This window comes from Phoca vitulina, unplaced genomic scaffold (genome assembly GCF_004348235.1).
Source record: "Phoca vitulina isolate PV1807 unplaced genomic scaffold, GSC_HSeal_1.0 scaffold9, whole genome shotgun sequence".
NCBI lineage: Eukaryota > Metazoa > Chordata > Mammalia > Carnivora > Phocidae > Phoca > Phoca vitulina.
The window spans coordinates 53,464,645-53,486,825 of NW_022589712.1; the positions used below are offsets into that span (position 1 = coordinate 53,464,645).

At 40.7% G+C, this 22,181-nt stretch overlaps 2 protein-coding genes across 2 annotated transcripts in view; one reads left to right on the forward strand and one right to left on the reverse strand.

Moving 5' to 3' along the window:
• Window positions 1–2,868, forward strand: part of RTN4IP1 (reticulon 4 interacting protein 1) — a 48,800-nt gene extending 45,932 nt beyond the window's left edge. Inside the window, exon 9 of the mRNA XM_032408145.1 lies at window positions 2,786–2,868. Within this exon, the coding sequence (XP_032264036.1) occupies window positions 2,786–2,818 (33 nt within the window). The 3' untranslated portion in view covers window positions 2,819–2,868. The remainder of the gene's footprint in view (window positions 1–2,785) is intronic.
• CRYBG1 (crystallin beta-gamma domain containing 1) overlaps window positions 94–22,181 on the reverse strand; it is a 45,681-nt gene continuing 23,593 nt past the window's right edge. Inside the window, exons 8-20 of the mRNA XM_032408141.1 lie at window positions 21,638–21,673; window positions 20,468–20,622; window positions 19,389–19,515; window positions 19,153–19,298; window positions 12,614–12,740; window positions 12,377–12,409; window positions 11,331–11,443; window positions 9,677–9,806; window positions 6,708–6,847; window positions 5,048–5,171; window positions 4,482–4,640; window positions 2,745–2,907; window positions 94–367 (exon numbers count right to left, since the gene is read on the reverse strand). Of these exons, the coding sequence (XP_032264032.1) occupies window positions 279–367; window positions 2,745–2,907; window positions 4,482–4,640; window positions 5,048–5,171; window positions 6,708–6,847; window positions 9,677–9,806; window positions 11,331–11,443; window positions 12,377–12,409; window positions 12,614–12,740; window positions 19,153–19,298; window positions 19,389–19,515; window positions 20,468–20,622; window positions 21,638–21,673 (1,542 nt within the window). The 3' untranslated portion in view covers window positions 94–278. The remainder of the gene's footprint in view (window positions 368–2,744; window positions 2,908–4,481; window positions 4,641–5,047; window positions 5,172–6,707; window positions 6,848–9,676; window positions 9,807–11,330; window positions 11,444–12,376; window positions 12,410–12,613; window positions 12,741–19,152; window positions 19,299–19,388; window positions 19,516–20,467; window positions 20,623–21,637; window positions 21,674–22,181) is intronic.

The following is a 22,181-nucleotide window of genomic DNA, read 5'->3' on the forward strand; positions in this document are numbered from 1 at the left end:
TTTTTTTAAACACCCAAAAGCTGCTAATGAGGCAACCTGTTAAGCAGCTACCGAAAGGAAATGAAAGGCAGGAAATGAAAGAAGGACAAATGGTTGGTTTAAAACTATTATAGTCTTTTGAAAAGAGGAGACCATAGTCCTGGTCACGGCAGGGTCATTCAGGGGAGGACCTAGAGCTCCTGCGGAAGAAGCAGGTCCCCTTTCCTTGGCGCTCTGTCCGTTTTTGTTTTTAAGCAGCTGGAAGACCTCCAGGAGCATTCCTCCTGCATTCTTCAGGTTTACAGGACCATGGCTTCCCACACTTGTGTTAACTTCTCTTTGCTGACGGTGTTGAGGATAATGTGATTTTGGTCATACTGTGTTCCCCCTGAAAGAAAGAAAAGGAAAATAACAAAAGGAAATGTGCCTGTAGGAGACAAAGCAGAGAGGAAAGGCCTGAGCTGAGAGGATGAATCAGCTCTTGGTTGTGTTCAAATCCCATCCTCTGGGCACCAACAACTCCACACAGGATGTCCTACCTCCCAGGGCTCCTTTTCCTACTCAAGACTTAAAAGCTAGGAAGCACTCACTCTTTAGGTGTCTGAAATTAGGAGGTGAGGGGTGGGGAGGTGGAAGAATCTAGAGAAGGGAAAAGGAACAGAGTGCTGGTGAAATATATTCAGTGATCGTGGATTTGCTATACCAGGCCTTGAAAGTAGTGGAAGGGTTGGCATCTGGAACAGGTTTTGCATGAACAATGACAAATGGCTGTATTAGGGCAAAGGGGAGGTTTGAAAGACACCCAGATACGTGGACTGGGCAGCATGCCCACTCCTGGGAACGCACTTGGTATATAAAAAGTCATAGCACTTGATCCTGAGTTTAACTGTACTTTTAAAATTAGCATAATTTAAACTCCCTTTCACCAGAACGTAAGAATATTTTCCAAGGGTGCCTACTAGACATTTAGATACGTGGGTGCTAAAAAACATGGCCTCTTCATTTGATGGAGAAGCATCAAAGTGTTACCTGATTTTTTTTTTCAGTGTGGAATAAGTAACGGTTTCAAATACCTTATCCTTTCTTAGCATAAGCCTCTGCACCAAGGTTATATCATAGGGACTCCATCGAAATAAAAATCTGTTCCTCTAGATGTGAGGCAGTGTGACTGGTATTGAAATCCTACTGCATCCTCAAGCCAAGAAGAATTAAATGTTCTTATTTTTTTAAGCATTTATAAGAAATCAGTTTATCCTCACTGATGATCTAGAGCCTCTACACATCTAGGTGTAGGATAGAATACCAGAGCAAGGTGCCCTGAGCCTGTGTGTCGTGGGGAAAAAAGGTAACCACCACCAGCAAATCCCACTGTCTCCACTGAGACACACACACTCTACTCCACTGAGATTTGGGGGTGTATTAGGATCACAGTGTTGTCTTGCTTCACTCTTTAGGATTATGATGTAATATATGCAAAAAGAATGTTAAGATACCATAATCTTAATTAGAATCATGAAGACTAGAAAGTCCTTGAGAAATTCTGCCTCTGGGGAGAATGGAGATCATCCCAAACTTTTGATGTGTTTAAAGCGAGGAGGAATCTGCTTCCATTGCTGTCATAATGTACGGGGTCTGAAATAATACAGGACTTCTACCAAAAAACGCCTCCCTCCCCAGACACCAGGAGGTAAGTTACAAGAAAGCCCCTTGGTCTGATGTATCTTGGGGCAAGGTCAGCAGGTAACAAATGGTTCAACAGCTGTAGCTGAGGAAAATCCAAGTCCCCTATTAAGTGTAACCGAGAGGGATTTGTATTTCCCTTGCACCTACTCCCTCATGTCCACGAGGTGGCATCACTCTCCCACAGTCTGAGAAAGTGAAATTCAGTTTAACAAGGCCAGTGACTAGTGCAGTTCCCCCTACCTAGTCTATACTGAGAGTTCATAAACTTATAGAACCCTATCCTTACTCAGGAAGCATTGGAAGTATTTAGAATGCATTTTAGGAAGGGACCTTGGAGCTTTAAAGCAAAGCCCTACAGAGGAAGCTTCTAGAGTCCCACGGTTCTTGTCAGTCAAGACTCGAAGCCAGGTATCCTTACTCCTTGTCAAGTTCCAGTGTAGCAAGTGGGAAATAGTCCTGTATGCTTGGAGCGTCTACACTGTAAACTCTCTGAAGCCGAGGTAGTATTTCCCTCCCCACTCTGGTAGCCGGTATGACTAGCTCCTAAGGATTACAGGAACCTCTTAACCTTGACACAGAAAACTGATCACATAAGAAACATGAATCCATGTTTTTTAAAAAACAATGTTTCCAATTTAGTCACATTTCTTTGCTTTTGAAACTCTGTCTTATAAGACCAAGGAGCTCTAGTTCAATAAGGTGATACATGCATATGCATGAGAATCCTCAGCTATACTCACTGAGATCAGGGCCTTTTGTGATTTTTAGTCTATTATAATAAAACAAATGGTTTGAAGTCAGCCTAGGTCCAGATTCCACCTGAGCACTTACGGGTCTAGGACTCTGATCAACCCCTCTGAGCCTTACTCTTGCGGCTATAAAATGGGACCGGGGAGGAGGGGGTAACCTGGGGCTCCTAGGGTCGCTGGGAAGAGCCCGTGAGCTAGAATGCATGGAGAGTGTTCGCAGTGGCTGGTCCAGAGCAAGGGATCACTTACTATTAAGAGTATGCACATTTTCACAAGTGAAAAATACATTTTTAGTTAAGTACAGACACAACAGAGAAAATAAATGATTCTTACCTTTGACATCTAAAACTAAATTCGGTTTCAACTTGCTGTAGATCCTGCCGTCCGGCTTCATGCTCCAGAACTGACTGTCGACATTCTGGTCGAGGGCGAGGCCCAGTTTAGAGCCAGAGGTCACGAGGCTCCCCACGATCGTCAGGCAGCAGTCTTCTGCTATCTGCTTATGGGAAAGACAAGGCAGCTGAGAGACAGAGACATGTTCAAGGATCATGACCAGTTCTTGGCACGAATTGACTTTTAAAATTGTCTTCGTTGTCCACTTCATTTACCCCAGAGGAGGCTTTAGCCAGAGGAACTGGGATCAAGCAACAAATACTTATACCTTCATTTCAGGTGACACGAGTGCTGGAAAGTTCTCCATTCTTGTCCGTTGTAAGATTTCCGCCCTTCGTGAGTCAGGGAAACCTTAGAACGTTAGTTCTCCCTTTCAGAAATGACCATGATCAGAGGCGGGGGTCTATTGCTGTATCTCCCCTGACCTAACCATCTCTGCTCAGCCTGACCCTTCTGGAATGTGACTGCATCTTTAATTTGAAAGGCTGTTGTAACACTGAAATAGCTTAAAGGGCATTTTATTATTTTAAAACTTGAAATTCCACCTACTCACTGGTCTTTCCTTCATGAGAAATGTCTAATAGAAAGTTCCAAAAAGGCAACTATAAAAAGAGGATAAAATACAAATGCAGTGGAGTGTGAATTAATGCAAAGATTTTAAGGGGCCTTTTCTGAAGTGAATCTACCCTCTATATGTAAGCTGTGTAGTCATATGTTCACGTGACATTAACACATCCTGCTACAGAAAATGCTTATGAAAAGTGTATAGTAGACAAAAAGAGTGATAATCTGGGACACTGTTTCTCATTGACCTACTGAATTCACAGTTAACATCACTAAAATGTTTATTAGAAGTAATTAGAAGTAATTGCTGAAAGGCACTGTTTTCTTGAAGTGTTTAATTCAAAGACAGAAGTTGGCTTTTTTACGCTTCTACAGTCCAGCCCCTTCTGCTTCTCATGCTGTTTCTCCTACGCCTGTCTGAACAGTACTTCCGCTTCCTGAAAGGATGATTCTCCCTCAAGCACAACAGACCCAATTAACAGGTTGTGCTCCCTTCCGCAGGGCTGTGTGCCTTCTGCTGACTCATGGGCACCAAGGTTTAAGAAAAAAATCGGGAGCAAACCGTCAAGCCCATAAAATCAAGGAGGAGTTAAAAAGACTATCTACAACAGAAGCGTGAGCCTCTCTAATGAAGTCTTACAGTACATTCAGCTTTACCATGTCTTACATGGCAGGAGGGACGCAACAGGGAGACAGACCATTTTCCATTTTACAAGGTGTGACAGTTAGGCAGTGGACTGTGTTGTACACAAGGTCCTATGTCCTCGCCCTAGTCTGCAGGGTCCTCCAAAATAGAACAAGAATGATTTGCATTTACAGTGCTGGGGCTTCTTGAAATAAATCATAATAAGTAGATTAAGGAAAAGGGGGAAAATAACACAGACACTTCCTTCTATTACTACATAATCAGGTATGGATGTAAATATTCCATCCTGGATCAGTGCTAGGTTTACCTCCCGTTTTAAGTTCCTAGATTGGTTGGTTCTATCAGCTAAAAAATATTTTCATGGAAAACCTTCTAATTTAGTTCTCAAAGTGCTCCAGGAAGTGTGAAATAGCATCTACTTGAAGAAAGAGGCTATTACAAACCCTTATCTAATCCTAAAAGCTCACCCTGCATTTGATGCATCCTTCTTGATAAATCCAAATCTGATCATCAGCACCGACATCTTCCATGACCTGTATTCTAAGAAGCTTCAGATCCTCTAAGTTTCCATTGGTGGACATGAATAACCCCGTTGCTTTGTTTCGAAGTCTGAAATAAATTCGTTTCTGAAAGACAAAAGACGCCGGCAGTAGTCATATATAGGGAGTACTGTTAGGAGCACAGAATAAGCATCGACAGCAGGGGCAGAATCGGAGGTGAGGCTGGAATAGGGATCATTGCTATATCCCTCAGAGGCTTTAGGATTTTCCCAAGGAGGAGAGTTTGTCAAAATTTCCAAGTGCCTGGGGCGGGGAGCCTGGGGAGAGCCCACAGGCTGGATGTTGGTGTGGTAGCATTTCCGAAAGCCATCACGACCCCTCAGCACCAGAAACAGAGCCCAAATCCAAAAATTCAGGGGGTGGGGAGAGACCAATTTCATACTTAAAACTGAAACTAAAAAGCTGAGTTACATTTACAAAAAAAAAAGACTTCAGAGAAGAGTACTGAAAACCTGGAGAGGGAAAACAAATACCTGAACAAAAGGTCGTAGAGAACCTATTTGTCGACAGCCACTGAACTCATACCAATTCGGGACTTCCGCTGGGGACAGGAGGAACTGCCGGCCCCTGTAATTGCCATATTCATAAGTAACCCAGCTGGGGAAAAAGTAGAAAACCACAGTAAGTGGCAGTATCCATTTGACAGTCGGCTTCCGTTACATTTATTTTTACAGTGCTTCCCATTTTTACACCAAGTTTTATACCTTAAATATACATGGGGGGAGAAAAGGAAACTACCTTATTATCTAAAACACTTAAAGCACCCATTTCTTGACAAGTAGGAAAGTCTTGGTACATGAATATTTATGCCGAAAAGATCCATTCCTGAATAGAAACAGGTAAGTTTTCCCCTCTTAATAAGGCCATGAAATATGGTCCTTTCCACAAGGCTGCCCTGTACTTCCTGTGAGGCTTTCATAAAACATTTTGGTTGTAATTTTTTTTTAAAAGATTTTGTTTATTTGCGAGAGAGCGAGCACTCAAAAGGGGGCGCGGGCATAGGGAGAGGGAGAAGCAGGGAGCCCGACGTGGGGCTCGATCCAAGGACCTTGGGATCATGACCTGAGTTGAAGGCAGACGCTTAACCGACTGAGCCACCCAGGCACCCCCAGTTGTAATAATCTTTTATTTAAATAGTTACTATTTGTGAAGTTCTTAGTGTGACACATGCTATGTATTATATAAGGGTTAAATAAAAATAACTCAATAAATGTTTATTTAAAACAAGTGTAATCTTCCTCAATCCAGAAAACTGCTGAAGATACTCTGGTCTCTCTGCCCGAAGATGCTGTTACCCACACCTGAAAAAGTATGGGTTCTAGTACACACTGGCATGCAGGAAACCCAGCAACCTTCCTCTCTGGCTGATGTATGACATCAATGAAGAATGTTTTCTGCTTTTAATCCCGGAACTCTAAAATGTTATCATCTTAGCCATTTTATAAAAACAAAATATTAAAACCTTCTGGGGGGGAATCACCCATAATTCTACCACCATAGTAATCCATAATAGTTTTGTTAATAACTGTAGGCCCCTCCAATATCTGATGCATATAGATAGATTATGCCTGTTGTTTTTAGGAGGGAAAGAAAAATAATTTCTTAAAAATACTTATTACATGGGTAGTCCTTATTCATTTTTATATCTTAATTTCAAAATTATTCAAAGATGAGAAAAATCTTTCCACATTGACTTTTAATCATCGTGCACAGCATCTGCTAATCATTCTTAGGTCAAGGAAAATCCTGACCCTTATTACTCCAAAGCCCAAGGACTTGGCCTTTCAAAGGGATAAGAAAAATCAGCTCCCTTTCTTACTTGCTAAAAAAAGTGCTGAATATATTTACTGAGCACTGGTTTGCAAAGGATTCCCCTAGGAACTTGAGAGGAGCTGAAGACAAAGTCCTCTCCTTAAGTAAATTAAAAATCTGGATGAAGAGATGAAAACTACCTCACACATGACTTTTCCCAGTGGGAAAACTATGCTATGAAGGTGCATAATTATTAACCCTCACAGGAAATAAGGGGATAAGAGGTTATATATAAGGTAGCATAGGCAAGAAAGAAATATGATTAAACCTAATTTTAAAAATCAAATATTTTACTGAATAAAAAGTAGGTAACTCACTTACATGCCACCAATCACCTGAACAGAGCGTATCTGTGTGTTGAATCCTAGGGATCGGAGATTAACTACTTCTGCATTAAGTTCAATCTTTTTTCCTTTGAAGTCTTCTCTTTCAAAAAGAATAATTGTTGGTTCAGAAAATTCCTGTTGAACAAAAATAGTGTTCTGTTACTCAGCTTTGATAATAATTCGAACTCATACAGAAATACCTTGTTAAGGACAAATCACAAGATCTGACCAGGCTTAGCCTGTCCTGAAGTCCCTTTCCCTGGAGGTCTGGGTGTTCCTGCACTCCAAAGCTAAAGAGAGGAAGGACAGAGGGGCAGGAAGGTTTTCTACTGCATAGAAAGGGAGGCAAATATAATGGTGTTTTAAAGCGGGGGGGGGGGGGGACACATATCCTAGGCACAAAGGAAGGGGTATTTGAATCATCAACACTTGTAATTTATTTTCAATTTTGCCACTTTTTTATTGGGGATAAGGGGGGGCTAGAGAGCCATGTACGTAAATAAATGGTAAGGGTCTAAGGATGGTGGCGGTCTGGGGTCTAGTGGGACAGTGGTAATTACCTAATCAAGGAACCTTCCCCTTGTAAGCATTTTTCAAATGTCTTTTTTGTTTTAATTGTCAGTAAGACAACAGATTCTGTGTACTCGTGCTCCCAAGCTTTCCTGTAGGAAAAATGGTTAGGAGAGAGAAAAAGAAAACAAAACACCAAGGTGCAAGCCCCACTTTTCGAGCCCTCATTCATTTGAAAGAGGACCAGAGCACAGAGGTCCACCGATTTTGAGAAAATAAAAAGCTGGCAGCTCATGCTTGTTTTTCAAATTACAGACCCTCCTGACCCCAGTCTATGCTCTAATAATAATAATCCTAAGATCATAAATAATACATCAAAAATCCCCTCCCTGCTTAAAGTTTTGTGGTTAGGGTGTGGACACTTACAGCCTCATTTATGTGGATGTGCCCTGACGTGTACAAAGATTTCTGTGGAGCAGTAAACAGAGCAGATGGGGCCGTAGAGGTGGTTTGTATGGTGCAGGAATGAGGTTATATAAAACACAGAAGGAAACGACATGAGTATCAGAAGTGGCCTGAGCATGTATGCCAAGTGCTAGTTGAAGGAAGGCGTCTGAAAACCTGACCACTGAGGTGGGTTTGTTTTGTTGTTGTTTTTAAAATATACATTTGGAGGTAGCTTTTAGAATTCTAGGCAGGTTAAATATTAAAGTTTTAGATATTTTATTGTTTATAAGCTAATGAATCTTACGCATCATCCCATGTTTCTCTGCTACTATTTTCACATCTCAAGAAAGGTCAACATTTCCGTTATTTGAACAGGCAGGCAGGGAGGAGATAAGCCACCTCATGTATGTTCTCCCTACTTTTAAAATGCAAGTCACCAACGACATACGTTTAAAGCTTTGTAGGCAAGATCAGCTACAAAAAAACTACAGACACACCCAGACTTGAACATCTGAACATTACCTTGATGTTTTGTTTTACTGAATATCACTTTGGCTACATCAAAATTAAAGGTTTCTGTTCGGAAAGGGACACTATCATCTGAACTAGCAACGAACTGTGATAAACCAGGAGAAGACGTGATTGCAAGTCTCTAAAACAACAGAGTGCTAGACTGAAAAACCACGAAGACTTTCTGCAACTCAGTAACAACAAAAGATACAGAAAACTAAACAAGAGCTTGGCAAAGGCTGTAAAACAGGCAGTTCACTGAACAGAAAACCCAAATGACTAATTAGTGTATGAAAGCCCGGTCTCACTAATAGTAAAACATATCACAACGAGATAATACTTTCTGCCCAGTTTCTTCAAACTGACAAAAGTGAGAGAATACCCAGTAACGGCAATGATGTAGAAAACAGGAACCCACATGCTCTGCTAGCCAAGATCTCAAGTAGTGGAATTTGGCCATACTTAGAGAAACTGCATATTCATGCATGTGAAATCCAGCAAATCCACTCTTTTTAAATACACACCCCCAGGAAACTCTCACACAAGTCAATAGGGATATGTATGTGTGTGTGTGTGTGTGAGGATTAAGTAAAATATGGTGATGAATACTTGCACCAATTAGAATCAATAAACTGGATGTACGTTCAGCATAATGGACAGCTCTTAAAATTTTTTTAATGTAAGTATTGGGTTGTTTATGATGATGAGAACTATGGCATCATACTGTATGTAAACTAAAAGCCAATATGTAGATTTTTTTTTTTTAAGATTTTATTTATTTATTTGACAGAGAGAAGAGCACAAGCAGAGGGAATGGCAGAGGGAGAGGGAGAAGCAGGCTCTGCACTGAGCAGGGAACCCGATGCGGGACTCGATCCCAGGACCCTGGGATCATGACCTGAGCCGAAGGCAGACGCTTAACCATCTGAGCCACCCAGGCGCCTAATATGTAGATTTTTTAAAAAACATAATATCCAAGCTGTATCCCAAACACATTAGAATGGGTGCCTATAAAGGAGAGAGGAATAGAAATAGGGATCAGGTATGCAATGGAAAAAAACAAGACAGGAAAGGCGCCTTGAACTAGCCCCTGATGACTGCTGTACCACAGCTGACTCAACACTCTACACCTGGAGTCTGAGAAAGCAGCAAACCAAACCAGATCTAAGAAGAGGGGCGCCTGGGTGGCTCAGTCGGTTAAGCATCTGACTTTGGCTCAGGTCATGATCCCGGGGTCCTGGATCGAGCCCTGAGTTGGGCTCTCTGCTCCGCGGGGAGTCTGCTTCTCCCTCAAATAAATAAAATCTTAAAAAATAATAATAATAAAAATAAATAAAAAAATCTTAAAAGAGACCAAAAAGTTACAGGATGGAAAGTTCTATGGCAACTGTTTTCTCTGCCTCTGACTTTAAGTCCTGAGGAAGCCTACCTGCTGGTCTCCATCAGCTACGTGAGCCCCACATCTCTGTCACCCTGTATTCACACTGACATACTTACAACATCTATAAAACGAAGGGACTTGAAAGTTGCTCCAGGCAGGCATCCCATTGCAGAGAGACAAGGATAGTGGCCTTCTTCCAACACGTACTGATTACCAGAGAAATTTTCTCCATCATAGGCAACCCAGCTACAATAGGAAAAACCACATGCATGTACAATATGTAATTTGCATATTCCTACCCAAGAAGTCTGATTTTGAGAGGTAGCCTGCTGTAAAGCACAATGTGTATGGCTGTCTGTTCTTTCTTCAAAAATACCTAGACCTGTTTACTGCTTTCCATCTTGTTGCAAATTAATATTCATAAGAAGTCAGCTGTTAGTTTTGCACTTGGGAAACAATTTTTTTTTCTCCATGAGAGTATTCACGTCTTTCCCTGTGCCCCTTCCAGTATTCCTTGCTCCCCTCATGGGTGCCACCATTCTCCAGCCCCTGAGCCCTGTCTGAATAATCCTTCAGCCGTCACAGCTAGACAGCCACCCGGATCTATGGATTTCCTCCCCAAATTTCTCTCCTTTATCCTCATTTCCAGCACCTCTGTACTGGGCCATGAGTCAAAATACCACAGTGACTTAGACAAGTCATGTAGCCCCTGTGGGCCTCAGCATTATTAGTAATGTAGCGATTTACCAGCTTCCCCAGAAGAGGTGAGTTTCTTGTTCATTCTTTTAATCTAACAAATGCTTACTGAGGGCTAATTGTGTGTCAGGTGCTTTTCCATTGCTGGGGACAGAAGCGAGGACAAAATGAAGTCCCTGCTATCGTGAAGTTCACACTCTAGTGAACTGAGACAGACAATAAGTGAACAACAAAAGTACGTATCTGGTCCTACTAAGTGCAGCAGGGCAGGGGAGAAAGAGCAACCGGGACAGAGACGGAGGTGTGTGCTGATACACTGTGGAATGTGACCGGAAATCTGTGCGCTCAAATGCAAAGCCAGGGCAGGCTCCCCTGCACAAGGCTAAAGGATAGGCTCATGCTGTTGAGACCACAGAGAACTATATGACTAAAGGCACCATTACTATTATTATTATTATTAGACATAGTTCCTCATCACCTGCACAGGTGGCTCCAAGGGTTTCCTGACCAACGTTCCCTGACTTTGGGCTCCCCTCCTTCTAAAGCTTTTGTAAAACTGTTTTCAGCATGGCATTTTGAGCTCATTGCCTTTCCCTTGTGTTTTCTACAGCATCCATCTAAACTCACATGCTCGGGGGAGCCTTCACGACCTGATCCCACCTTCTCTCTCCCCAGCTCTGAGCAGTGTGCTCCCTGATCACATACAGACCAGCCCCACTCCAGCCATCCGCTGCCTGACATGTAGAATGCCTATCTTACGCCGATCTACCTATAAAAAAAAAATGTGCCTTGGGAGGCACCTTAGAGATTATCTAGAGTCCTGCTGCAGGTGACAGGACAGGCTAGAGAGTAGAGAACCTGATCTGAATCACATTGTACAGCGACGTGGTGATCCCATGCGCTCTGATGTCTGGCGCTCAGAGGCTTCAAGGTACAGTTTCGTACCAAGATGGTCTGGTAGCATTTGGTGGTTTCGCAGAACGCCAGGCACCAGGATGTCACTGAATACTTGCTGATACGTGAATTCTAACCTCTCCCAGGGATCAGGCTCTGCCAGTCCCCTGTTTGACTTACCTGCCTCCTAAAACTCTGCAAGACTTGGTAGAAAACGAATCATCAATTTGACTTGTTGTTTCTTCAAAACCTTGACTACGACCTTGAAACTGTGGTTCCGAAAACAACCGAATCTTTGAAAAAGTAAACAGAAATACGTTGAATTATTTTCCTAAACACATTAACTCCTTCAGCCTTTGAAACAATGCAAACATGACCTATTAACTCTTGTTACAATAAACTGCTATGAATTTTATAAATCCTTTAATTTTCTACTTCTACATTAATGACCAATTAGAAATACTTTGGCTGCCCCATTCATGCTTATTTAATTCAGAGAGAGACATCAAAGGACAATCCAACAATAGAGGCCGGTTTCTAGAGAACACCATGTCGCAACAAGCTGTGAGGCATTTTAAAGCTTTATTGTGGCCAAAAGTAATTGTTCATCAGTTCTAACATTTACAAGAAACTATATTTTGGAAACATAGTATAGTTTTCCTCCCTCTCAATGGAAGATACTTGCTGACTTATTAGAATCCTGTGTGTGCCAATAAAGGAGGCTACAGCAGTGTTTCGCCTCTGTAATTAGGGCTGTCTGAACTCTGAACACTTCCATTAAAAAGCCTAAATAACCGAGGTGACACTTCAGTTGATGCCGACAGTCAGCGTTCAAAGGCTTGGGTGAGAGACCATATAAAACAGGCCATATAATGTTTGTCTAATGCAGACGCAGCAAATATGAAAATTCATTTTACTGTTTATCATAACTATATGTATTGTTTGAGATATGAATCTTAGTGTATTAATGTAAATTGATCCGGTATAATGATATCAAATTCAACTTTACATAATAAGAGCATTTTATAAGAAATATTTAGATGTGGGTATGTGCTATCAAGCATTTATAAAGGAAACCTAAATCTAATTTTAAGATACAATTAAGCTTTCAGGTATAAAACTGGGTAAAACTAACAAAATGTCCCAAATGTCTCACATTTTACACATAAGATCAGCTTTTCAGTGGAAGCCCCTAATTATAAAAAATAGATTATTTTTTAAGTTACCTGATTTCGTTTCCTTGGGCCAGTGAAAGAATCCTAAAAATTTTTAAAGGGAAGAGAGAAGGAAATGAGTAGAGCACACATCTCGAAAAAGTTTTTTCTTCCAGACCATTAGCAATTACTGTGAAAAATAATCTCAGAATAGTTTTTGTAGTGTTATGTATCTCATGAACCGGAAGTACACATTAAGGAAATCCAGAAGTCAGTTAAATATTCTCATATAAAAGTATAACTCCTTACCAAACATATGGGTTGAACAGAAGAGATCTTACAATTTTTGCCTCCCCAGTCCTCAAAACTGGTATAGAAGCCTTTATCCAGTATATACTGTTCTCCCATGAAGTCAGGATTCTCATAGGCTACCCATCTAAAGAAACAAAAACACTGACTTGTTATAATTCATAGTTTACATGTATAATAAAACTATCAAACCCACTTAGGTAAATATGTATCATAAGAAACTCCCATTTATTTTAATAATCAGTAATCTTGATTTTTCTGATTCTCTGTTAGTCTTTTGGGAGATTTATCTCTATGACAAATCAAAGTGACAAGTGAAAGAGTATCTTTACCTGAACCTTTTGGTGTTCTCACTTATCAAATCCTATTCCCTGAGAAAGCTCCAATGGGGATATTTGTCTGTATTTCTTTCTAATTCTATTTTAAGGAAACAATCTGGACTTCCAAGAGTACCTGCAAAGTTCTCTTAGTAAGCAAGCAAGAGTTCTTTTTGTTATCAACATTAATATTTTTCCAGAAAGATTACAAGAAACTATGTCTCTATTACACAACAAACCACAGTGGAAAAAAAAAGTTGACAGAAGAAATGCTTTAAAAAAAATATAGCTGGGGAGAACAGCATGTACTAAGGTGCAGAGATGTGACAGACTCGGGTGCATTGGGAAACTGTAAGATATTGGGCATTACTGGAGAAAAGGAGACACTGTGAATGGGGGGAGGGGATGAGGCTGGAAGGGAGGAAAGGGTCAGAGGCAGAACAGAAGTATGATACCTCTTTTACAAATCACAGTAATTTTACTCTTTGGGTGAAAAACACATTCTTCAGGTTGGCAGGTATACACAGAGAGATAAGAATTCTCACGCTGTGTGCAGGAAATTCAAACCCAGGGAAGTAGTGAACCACCCTGGAATTTAAATATTATTTGAAACAATAAGGATGATTAATAATTATGCTACCTTGATGTTCTATGTACTCATCTTGATGTATAACACATCAGTCAAATTTCAAGAGCTGGGCATCTTTATAAATATATTGCTCTCCTTTTTGCAAGGTCATCACAACAGTTCAAGAATTATTTGGGTTATAAGTTTTGTTTCTTATGCAAATAGTTATGATTTTGACCAAGTTGATTGTAAAACAAAATTCTCCATATCCTTAGTGGATTTATGTCCATTGGTATAATAAAAAATTGCTCCAAATTTACCCCTAAAAACCAAACAAACAAACAAAAAATACAGCTAAGTAATTAAAATTTTATTTGGAACAGGATTTCCGACGTGACATGACCATGTAGAGTAAGCAACATTGAACAAACACTCAGAAATACTAAAATCTCTTCTGGGATGTTTTCTTTTGTCACCTTTCAAGTGATCTACACTCAGAGGATAATCAACAAAACAAACTTACTGATGATACTTCCTAGCCAATGATAGTCTTTGAAAGTTTTTCAGTTCCGTTATATTCAAGAGATAACTCAGCGTCTCCTCCTGATTTAATTCGCTGCTCTCCTGATCGACTTGGAGCAGAAAGGAATAATACCTATATGCCTGTATATATACTCAAAACTTTCCAAAATGCTTTCACATCTATGACTACATTCAATCTAGGGAGGTACAGGTTTTCCCATTTTACAGAACAGAAAAGCTAAAGACATAGAAAAGTTAATTCATTGATTCTTTCAACAAACATCAACTGGTCATTTATCGTGTGTCAGGAACTAGAGGGCAGTAGGCGTGCAAGGATGAAAACGACGATCCTTGCCCTTGAATTTACAGATGGCTGAGAAATACCACATGGAATTATTTGTTGGTGTTTGTCCTGAATGGGAAATTGTCCAGGGTGACACAATTGATTAGTTGGTGGCCAAGGAAGGCTGAGCCCCCACCGGGTCTCCCGAGGCTCCCCACACTGCATCATGAGCCGAGCTGCCACGTGCCCTGTCAAAAGTCTCCTTTCATTTACTCTTCCGTTAAGCTATACTTAAAACAGTCCGCACACTTTATAGCTAGAACAGATTATGATTTTACTGTCAAAAGGGCTTGACTTTAGACAAAAACCCAAAGGCAGTCATGAGGAAATGAAGAGCAATCAAGGAGAAGACAACCATGGCAGAAATCTCCAGTGTCAAGTAGCTCAGGACAGCGAGCATCTGCACGCACACTTCCGGCCGTCTGGAAGCCCAGCCGGTCTACTGCATGAAAGGCTGCCCCCTCACTTCAGAACCTCATCAGCTATTTTGAGAGCCTGTTCTTTAACATTGTGAGGTCAGGAGTTAGGAGACCTAGTCCCAGCTATGGTCATGACATTAACTTCCAGATAACTTTGAAGGGGTCACTTAACCTTTGTGAGAGATCCTCTTTTCATTCATAGGTAAGGAGGTTGCCCAGGATCCCAGTGCTGACGTTGCGTGAGCTCATACAGAGCCTGGGAGCCTCGGTGTACGGCCTTGGGCTTGTGAAGAGAAGTGACGGCCAAGGGAGAGCATGGAATTTATGTGGGGAGGAACATCTGCACAGCAAGAATATCTACTTTACAAAAACCGGGACTTAAAAAAAAAAAGAAGAAGAAGAAGAAATAAAGAAAAAGAGGTTAAGCCGTATCACAAAAAAAGTATTCCTGGCAGGCTCTGCATCTGTAACTAGTTAAAGGAGAAGAGAAGGTTAAAAGGCCTTTTTGCTTGATTGACTTCAAGGTCTGGAGGGAAGGCTGTGAGTGGGGAGACACGGACCACGGGAGAGGAGGCAAGTGAGTGAGCGTTGGAGGAAGCTTTACCCAGCACTTGTTTTTTTTTTTAAATAAAACTAACAAGTGAGAATACTCTATTTCCCTATAAAACTAAAATAAATCACTTGTAAGGAAACACCCAACACCACATAAACCTATCTAATTCACGGAGGCTGAACCAAACAAACCACTTATTAAGGTGTTACTTAAATTGAGGGTAGGGTCGTTTTCCTCCTGAGATGCAGCCCCAGGTGAATCACCCATGAGTATGAGGGTAAAAATAAAACCCCAAAACTCAGATCTGAGATTCTCCGGTATATCTATAACTTACACTTGAGACTCATAAGAAGAAAATTCCTCACTGTCCTTATTTCAACATATTCTGTACACGTGAATCAACACTTCCCTGTTTCTAAGGTTGGAAGGGGTGGTGGGGAGAGAGCAAGTACGAGTACCGGCAGGTCCCAGCCTGGTGGAGTCACTGCTCAGAACGCAGGGGGGCAGGGCAAACCAGCCCTTCCGTGGAAGAGAAAAGGAAAAAGAAATTAAAATGACAGCACTTTAATTTTTTTAGCTCAACTCTAGAAATATTTCCTTTTGTTCTTAGTTTTAAAAAAACTAGCCCAGTTTCCACCATGTGAACAAGAGCATAGCACAGAACTTGAAATTGCTTAGTAGAGCTGTGAGAGGGAGTTTCTTCTGATGTTGCAGTAAGAAAACGGAATGCAGTTCCCAACACCTCCATGGTTGGATTCATGGGCAGCCTCCCTGAAGGCTGGTCTCTGTGTCTGAGGTAAAAATGAGTTTACCACCCAAGCACTTTTTTACCCATGTGATAGGGAACCTCTTGGGAGACACCCAGAATGGGAATCTCAAAAAAGTCTTCTGAAAAGTTTTCGCGTTCCATATTGAGAAATGAAAAACCAAACTAAAATTCTTATTTACCAAGAAGAATAAAGTCATTAAAATCATTTTTCCTTGAAACTATTAAAAACACACAGGCTAGTCTTCCTCCCTCGTGTTGGCACACCTCAGTCTATCTACCTCACAAGGCCCAGGTCCAATGCCACTTCTTCGGCCAAAGTCTTCCCTGTGTACAAACTGGAAATTAATCTCTTTCTGCTCAGTAGATTCCCGAAGCACTTAATCTCTAGGTCTTTTGTAGCAATGATTTATGTTTTATATGAATACTGTAACTTCTGTGAGGACATAATATAGTGCTTTGCACGTAACAGACCTCAATCAATATTTGTCAAATAACCAACTAAATGAATTCGGAGGAAGCGGCTGGCCCTGGTAAATACGGAAGCCCTTCCAAAACCACAGAATTTAAAAGGAAGTGGTGTGGGGGGCGGTGATGTGTGCATACCTCCCTTCAAATTCCCCCAGTACCACAACTCAACTGCTATCACCAGAAAAAAAGCCTAAGCCAGGAAATACAGCTAGAAATGACTAAAAATAGAAACCTATAAAAGCAACATTTTATAAAGGAAACTAATTGCAAGTAAACAAAGGCTGGGTTAAAAAAAAAAAAAAAAGACTGGCTCTGGGCACGATCCTACCTGTGCAAACAACACAAGCTACATAAATGCCCCAAGGGAATCCTACCCAACATCCTCTTGCTTCCTCTGCTAGAATGCATGACTGGACTCTGACTAATGGAACCAACATACCTGGTGAGTACCAAAATGTACAACTGTTTTTTCAGACTGAACTGGTCACTATTTTCCTTGTAAGTAATTAACTCTAAAGGCAATTCAAAATACTATAGAGCCACGGCAACATTTCACCTGACTTCTGCCATACCACACCTTTTGTCTATGGCAGACTGTAAAATGTTAGGGCGCCGTAGCACAACGCGGTAGAGGCATCTCCTGCTGAGAATGAAGACCCAGAAGTCCCGGATGTCACCCCGCCAAGATGGTGCCACAAGCAACAACCTACACAAGGATTTGGCGAACGTGACTAATAGTAAAAGCATATTACACTGTAGACACATCTCAGATATCCAGGGATCCTATGGGAGGCTCCACGAAATACGACAGAATTGAGGTTAGAATGATCTAAATAGCCTATGTTACTCATGACATTAAAAAACCTAACATCAAACACTTTCAACAGAACCCATGTCAAATAATTTCATATGATTATTTAAGAATACTCTCACTTATAACAAACTATAACTGACATCAACCTGGATCATAAGAATAATTATATAACTTCTTTTAATAGACACGTGTTTTGCCCATCCAGTATCTGTCCTCATTCTTTCTAACGTTCCTGGGGAACCACTCACCCCAATCACATACAAGTGGCTCTGTGGGACTGAGCCTACCCTGCTCGGGGACTGGGCACATCACGCAGGCGCTGTCATCTCCTTGACGACAGAGATTGGTTCAGGCAGGTACACATGACCCAAGCTGAGAGAATCAAAGTCAAACCTGGAACTGTTGTGGGAAAGAGAAGCTCTTTCCACTGGACACAGTGAGAAGAAAACCTCCACCAGATGGAAACGGCCTGCCTAAAACGGAGCCAGCACAGGAAACGGCCCAGTCGAGACAGAGAGCAAGTTCTAATGACAGTGTCTAAACCCGACATCCAGCCATGGCTGAAGCAAAGATCTTTTCCAGGACTTTTAAGTTATGTAGTCTGAGAAATTCCATTTCTATCACTTTTATCAGTTTAGGTTGGCTTGCAGTCATGTGCATCCCAAAGAATCTTGACTGATCATCTTTCAATAAAAGCTTACATTAGCATTAAAATAAAGCATTCAATTGCTAACTCCAGGTACATTGAAACATTAATTTTTATGTCAAAGTAACAGTGAAGAAATAAAATGGAGCAGATGTAGGACGTCGGGGCTCAGGGCAGGCTACCCCAAAAAGGACCACAATGGCATATCGATTATTTCAAAGTAAAGTTACTTAAGAAACAGCCTGTGCACGAACGACTCTCAGACCCTCCTCTGCCTCTCTGAAAACAGGAAATAAATCTCCCATGTGAATGGTACCCTCCCTGTACCAGGAGGTAGAGACACAGCTTCATCACCAGAGACAGGGAATTTAGAGCCGAGAAGGGTGTATAAACAAACCTTGTCACTTTTTACTAATTTATTACATTAGCCCAAATTCTATTTAGAATTCCTTACTAATTGAAGCTTCCAAACAAGTTTTATCCTGTCAATTCCTAACAAATGTATTGTCTCTCTGCCTAAAATATATAAAAACTGCCTACCCTGCCTACCCAGGAGCACCTGGGTGGCTAAGCATCTGACTCTTGATTTTGATTATTCCTTTGGGTCTCAATTTCATTACTGGACCTCCATGAGGATGTAATTAACTTTGGTGGGTTTTTTTTCTCTTGTTAATCTATCTTATGTCAATTTAATTCTTAGACCAGCTAGAAGAATCTTGATGGGTAGAATAAATTCTTCCTCCCCTGCAAGGACTATAGGAAAATGAATGGGACTTTATCCCAACCTCAGTTTTCTAGTATTGGATCATTATTTTTTATTTGATTCCCATCATAAGAAATCCAGGAGATCTTTCCATGCAGAATGATAAGAGAAGTGGATCTGTAGGTTTCAATCATGAAACCCAAAAGTCTATTTCAATGTTGTATTACACATGAAAAAAAGATTATATGAGAAAGATTTTAAAAAGCAGTTATGAAAATACTGTGGCAGAACATATTAAATGACTGATTTAATGTTTAGTTATTGATATTGAGTGCCTACTCTGTGTCAGAGATACTATCAATTTAATACAACCCAACGTAAAAGTGTTTAAAATCCCGATTGGGTCATTTTACTTACACTCCACTCAGTACATTAATAGACTGTGTCTTCAATCCATATCCAGTCTCCTTTAAGTTAGCAACAATTCCTAAGACGTCAATACTGGAACCTTTGGATCCAAAGTTTTTTTCACTGTACATTATCATGTGAGCATTTGAAAAATCCTATTAAGGAAAAAAATTCAAAATTCAAAGGCTACCCATTTATTATTCAAAAAAGATCAAGTATTATCTATTAGCTTTTCTTTAACTTACACCTAATATAGGTCGTAAAGACTGAAGTTCTCTATTGTAACCTCCCCAATCTTTCCAGTCCTTGTACTCTCCTTCTTCAAGCAAATACTGATGACCTGTAAATTCAGGCTTCTCATAAGCAACCCAACTGCAACAGAAAGAACATGTTTTCATCAGTGCTAAAATTTTTCCCATGTATTTATCAGTTTCATTAACAAATACTAATAGTTATGAAGCTAGACACAGACTCATGCACTATGACTATTGCAATTCTTCTCTAAATTTAAGAGACTAATAGAATGGACCCCTAAGGAACAACCTAAGAAATATACATCAACATTCTGTAAAGGGGTAGAGGGAGTGTGTGTGTGTGTGTGTGTGTGTGTGTGTTTAATAAGAATGGACTCAAAAGAACTTCAGCAGGAGCACCTGGGTGTCTCAGTTAAGCATCTGACTCTTGATTTTGATTCAGGTCATGATCCCAGGGTTTGGGGATCAAGCCCTGCATTGAGCTCCATGCTCCGTGGGGAGTCTGCTGGAGATTCTTTCTCTCTCTTTCTCTCTCTCTCTCTCCCTCTGCCCCTCCCCCCACTCACATGCTCTCTTTCTCTCTCTCAAATAAATAAATCTTAAAAAAAAAAAAAGAACTTCAGCAAATAAAACTGGATAAACTTTCTTCAATGAGTAATTAAAATATTTTTGCCTGTTTACAAGACCATTTTCAATGTATACTTCTAAAGGATATATGTAAGATCTATAAAGTGTAAAATATCATAAAAAATAGAAAGCAAACTAATAGTTCAATAGTTTGGAGCATAATATTAATAAACAAGATGTAGACTTGATCAGTGTGGGCCAATTTATTAGCCTTGCTCAGCTGACTGGCCCCAAACAGCCCCTTGATCCACTGTGTCAAATCCAGGTCTAGAGAATATGTCTGAAATTCACTCTGGCTGAGAACATGTTTGAAATTCACTCTACCGTACTATCTGGAATGGTTTTTTGGTGGTGGTGGTGGGAGTAGGGGAAACGTGTCTATTACTTTACTAAAGGGATAAAAACGACACCCCCCTCCCCCCCGGTTACTCCCACCTACTTACATTCCTCTCAGAACTTTCATCGAGCCCACGGACATAAATGGCAAACTGTCATCTGTTGTTTCTTCTGTTTCACCTGCTTCCGCGATAAAACTACACATTTCTGTTTCTAGTTCCATACATTTTCCCTCAAAGAAAGGCTTTTCATAAATAACTACCTACAATAGAAATGATAGACCACTAATTGTAAGAAGTTAAATATCTCAACAGCCAAATGTTAAATCAGTCATTTAATATCACTAAGTCCTAGAACACAGAACTTCCTGATCTTATTTTTTAAATTAACTAAATAGTAGTATTTTAAATTTTAAAACTCAGAATTTTTATCCTGATGTGGTGCAGCCCAAAGCCAGGTTCAAAAGACAGTTTATAAATAATTGGTTTAAAAAAATTGGTTTTTGTTCAATGTCTAGAACTGATATTTAGAATTTTGCTTAGGACAAACTAAGGAACCAGAGGATCCTAAGTTGCTTTAAAAATGAAATACAGGGGTGCCTGGGTGGCTCAGCCAGTTAAGCGGCTGCCTTCGGCTCAGGTCATGATCCCAGGGTCCTAGGATCGAGCCCCACATCGGGCTCCCTGCTCAGCGGGGAGCCTGCTTCTCCCTCTCCCTCTGCCTGCCTCTCTGCCTACTTGGTCTCTCTCTCTCTCTGTCAAATAAATAAATAAAATCTTAAAAAAAAATAAAAAATAAAAATAAAAATGAAATACAGGGGCACCTGACTGGATTCATTGGTAGGAGCATGCAACTCTTGACCTCAGGGTCATGAGTTCAAGCCCCACGTTAGGCACGGAGCTTATTTAAAAAAAAAAAAAGAAAAGAAACATAAATGTGTCATAAATGTGCAAAGTAGAAATAGGAGAAAGGGAGATCTTGTCTTGAGAACTCAGTTTTTCCTGGCTAACTGGCAAGCAGCAACAGGCCCCACAATTAGTAAATACAACCACAAATTACAAACTGAATGCAACGATGAACATTTTAAGCCATGGCTACATGTACTGAGAGGGATTATATTAGTGCCATTAGCATCATCTTCCAGTCTAAGGGATGGCATGTATCACTTGGACGACTTCCTTTAGCTGCAATTATGTTTCATGGAGGTTGATGCGTAAAACCACATTATCTTCATGGGGATGGAATAGGAATAAAATTTTAAAAATAAACATTTTTACCTTTGGATCAGTAGGGAATTCAACTTTACGTCCACCCTGAAAAGAAAAATAATATAGTCAGAAACACGGCTCTTCGTGGATAGATTACCATTTTATATGACCCATGGCAGCTGATGGTCAGCAATCGAACGTCCCAGTGTGCGTGCCTCTCGTTTAAGTGAGGCCACAACAGTTCTGAAGCTACAATGATGCAGATGAAGAATGAGGAAGACTGTGTAGAGCGGAGGTGGTCTATAAGCTGAATTTGCATGGTAGGTAAGTTTTTTAACCCAATAAGCTGAGTTTTTGTTTTTGTTTTTATTCAGAAAATGTCTCACAAAAATGCATTCCTCTTATTTCCCTTAAAGAGCAGCCACAAGATCGGATGTTTCTGGACACAGAGCTCAGAGGCAGCAGCCCTCCCCTTGTGCACGGACTACCTCTCCGCTGGGCTCATGCTCCAGCTGGGACTTGCGCGGGGTTGGCCTGTCTCCACTTCGCTCTCAGTTCAACTCCCTGCCACCCTCACTCATGTCTGTTTGCTGCCTGGCCCCTGGAGGCACTG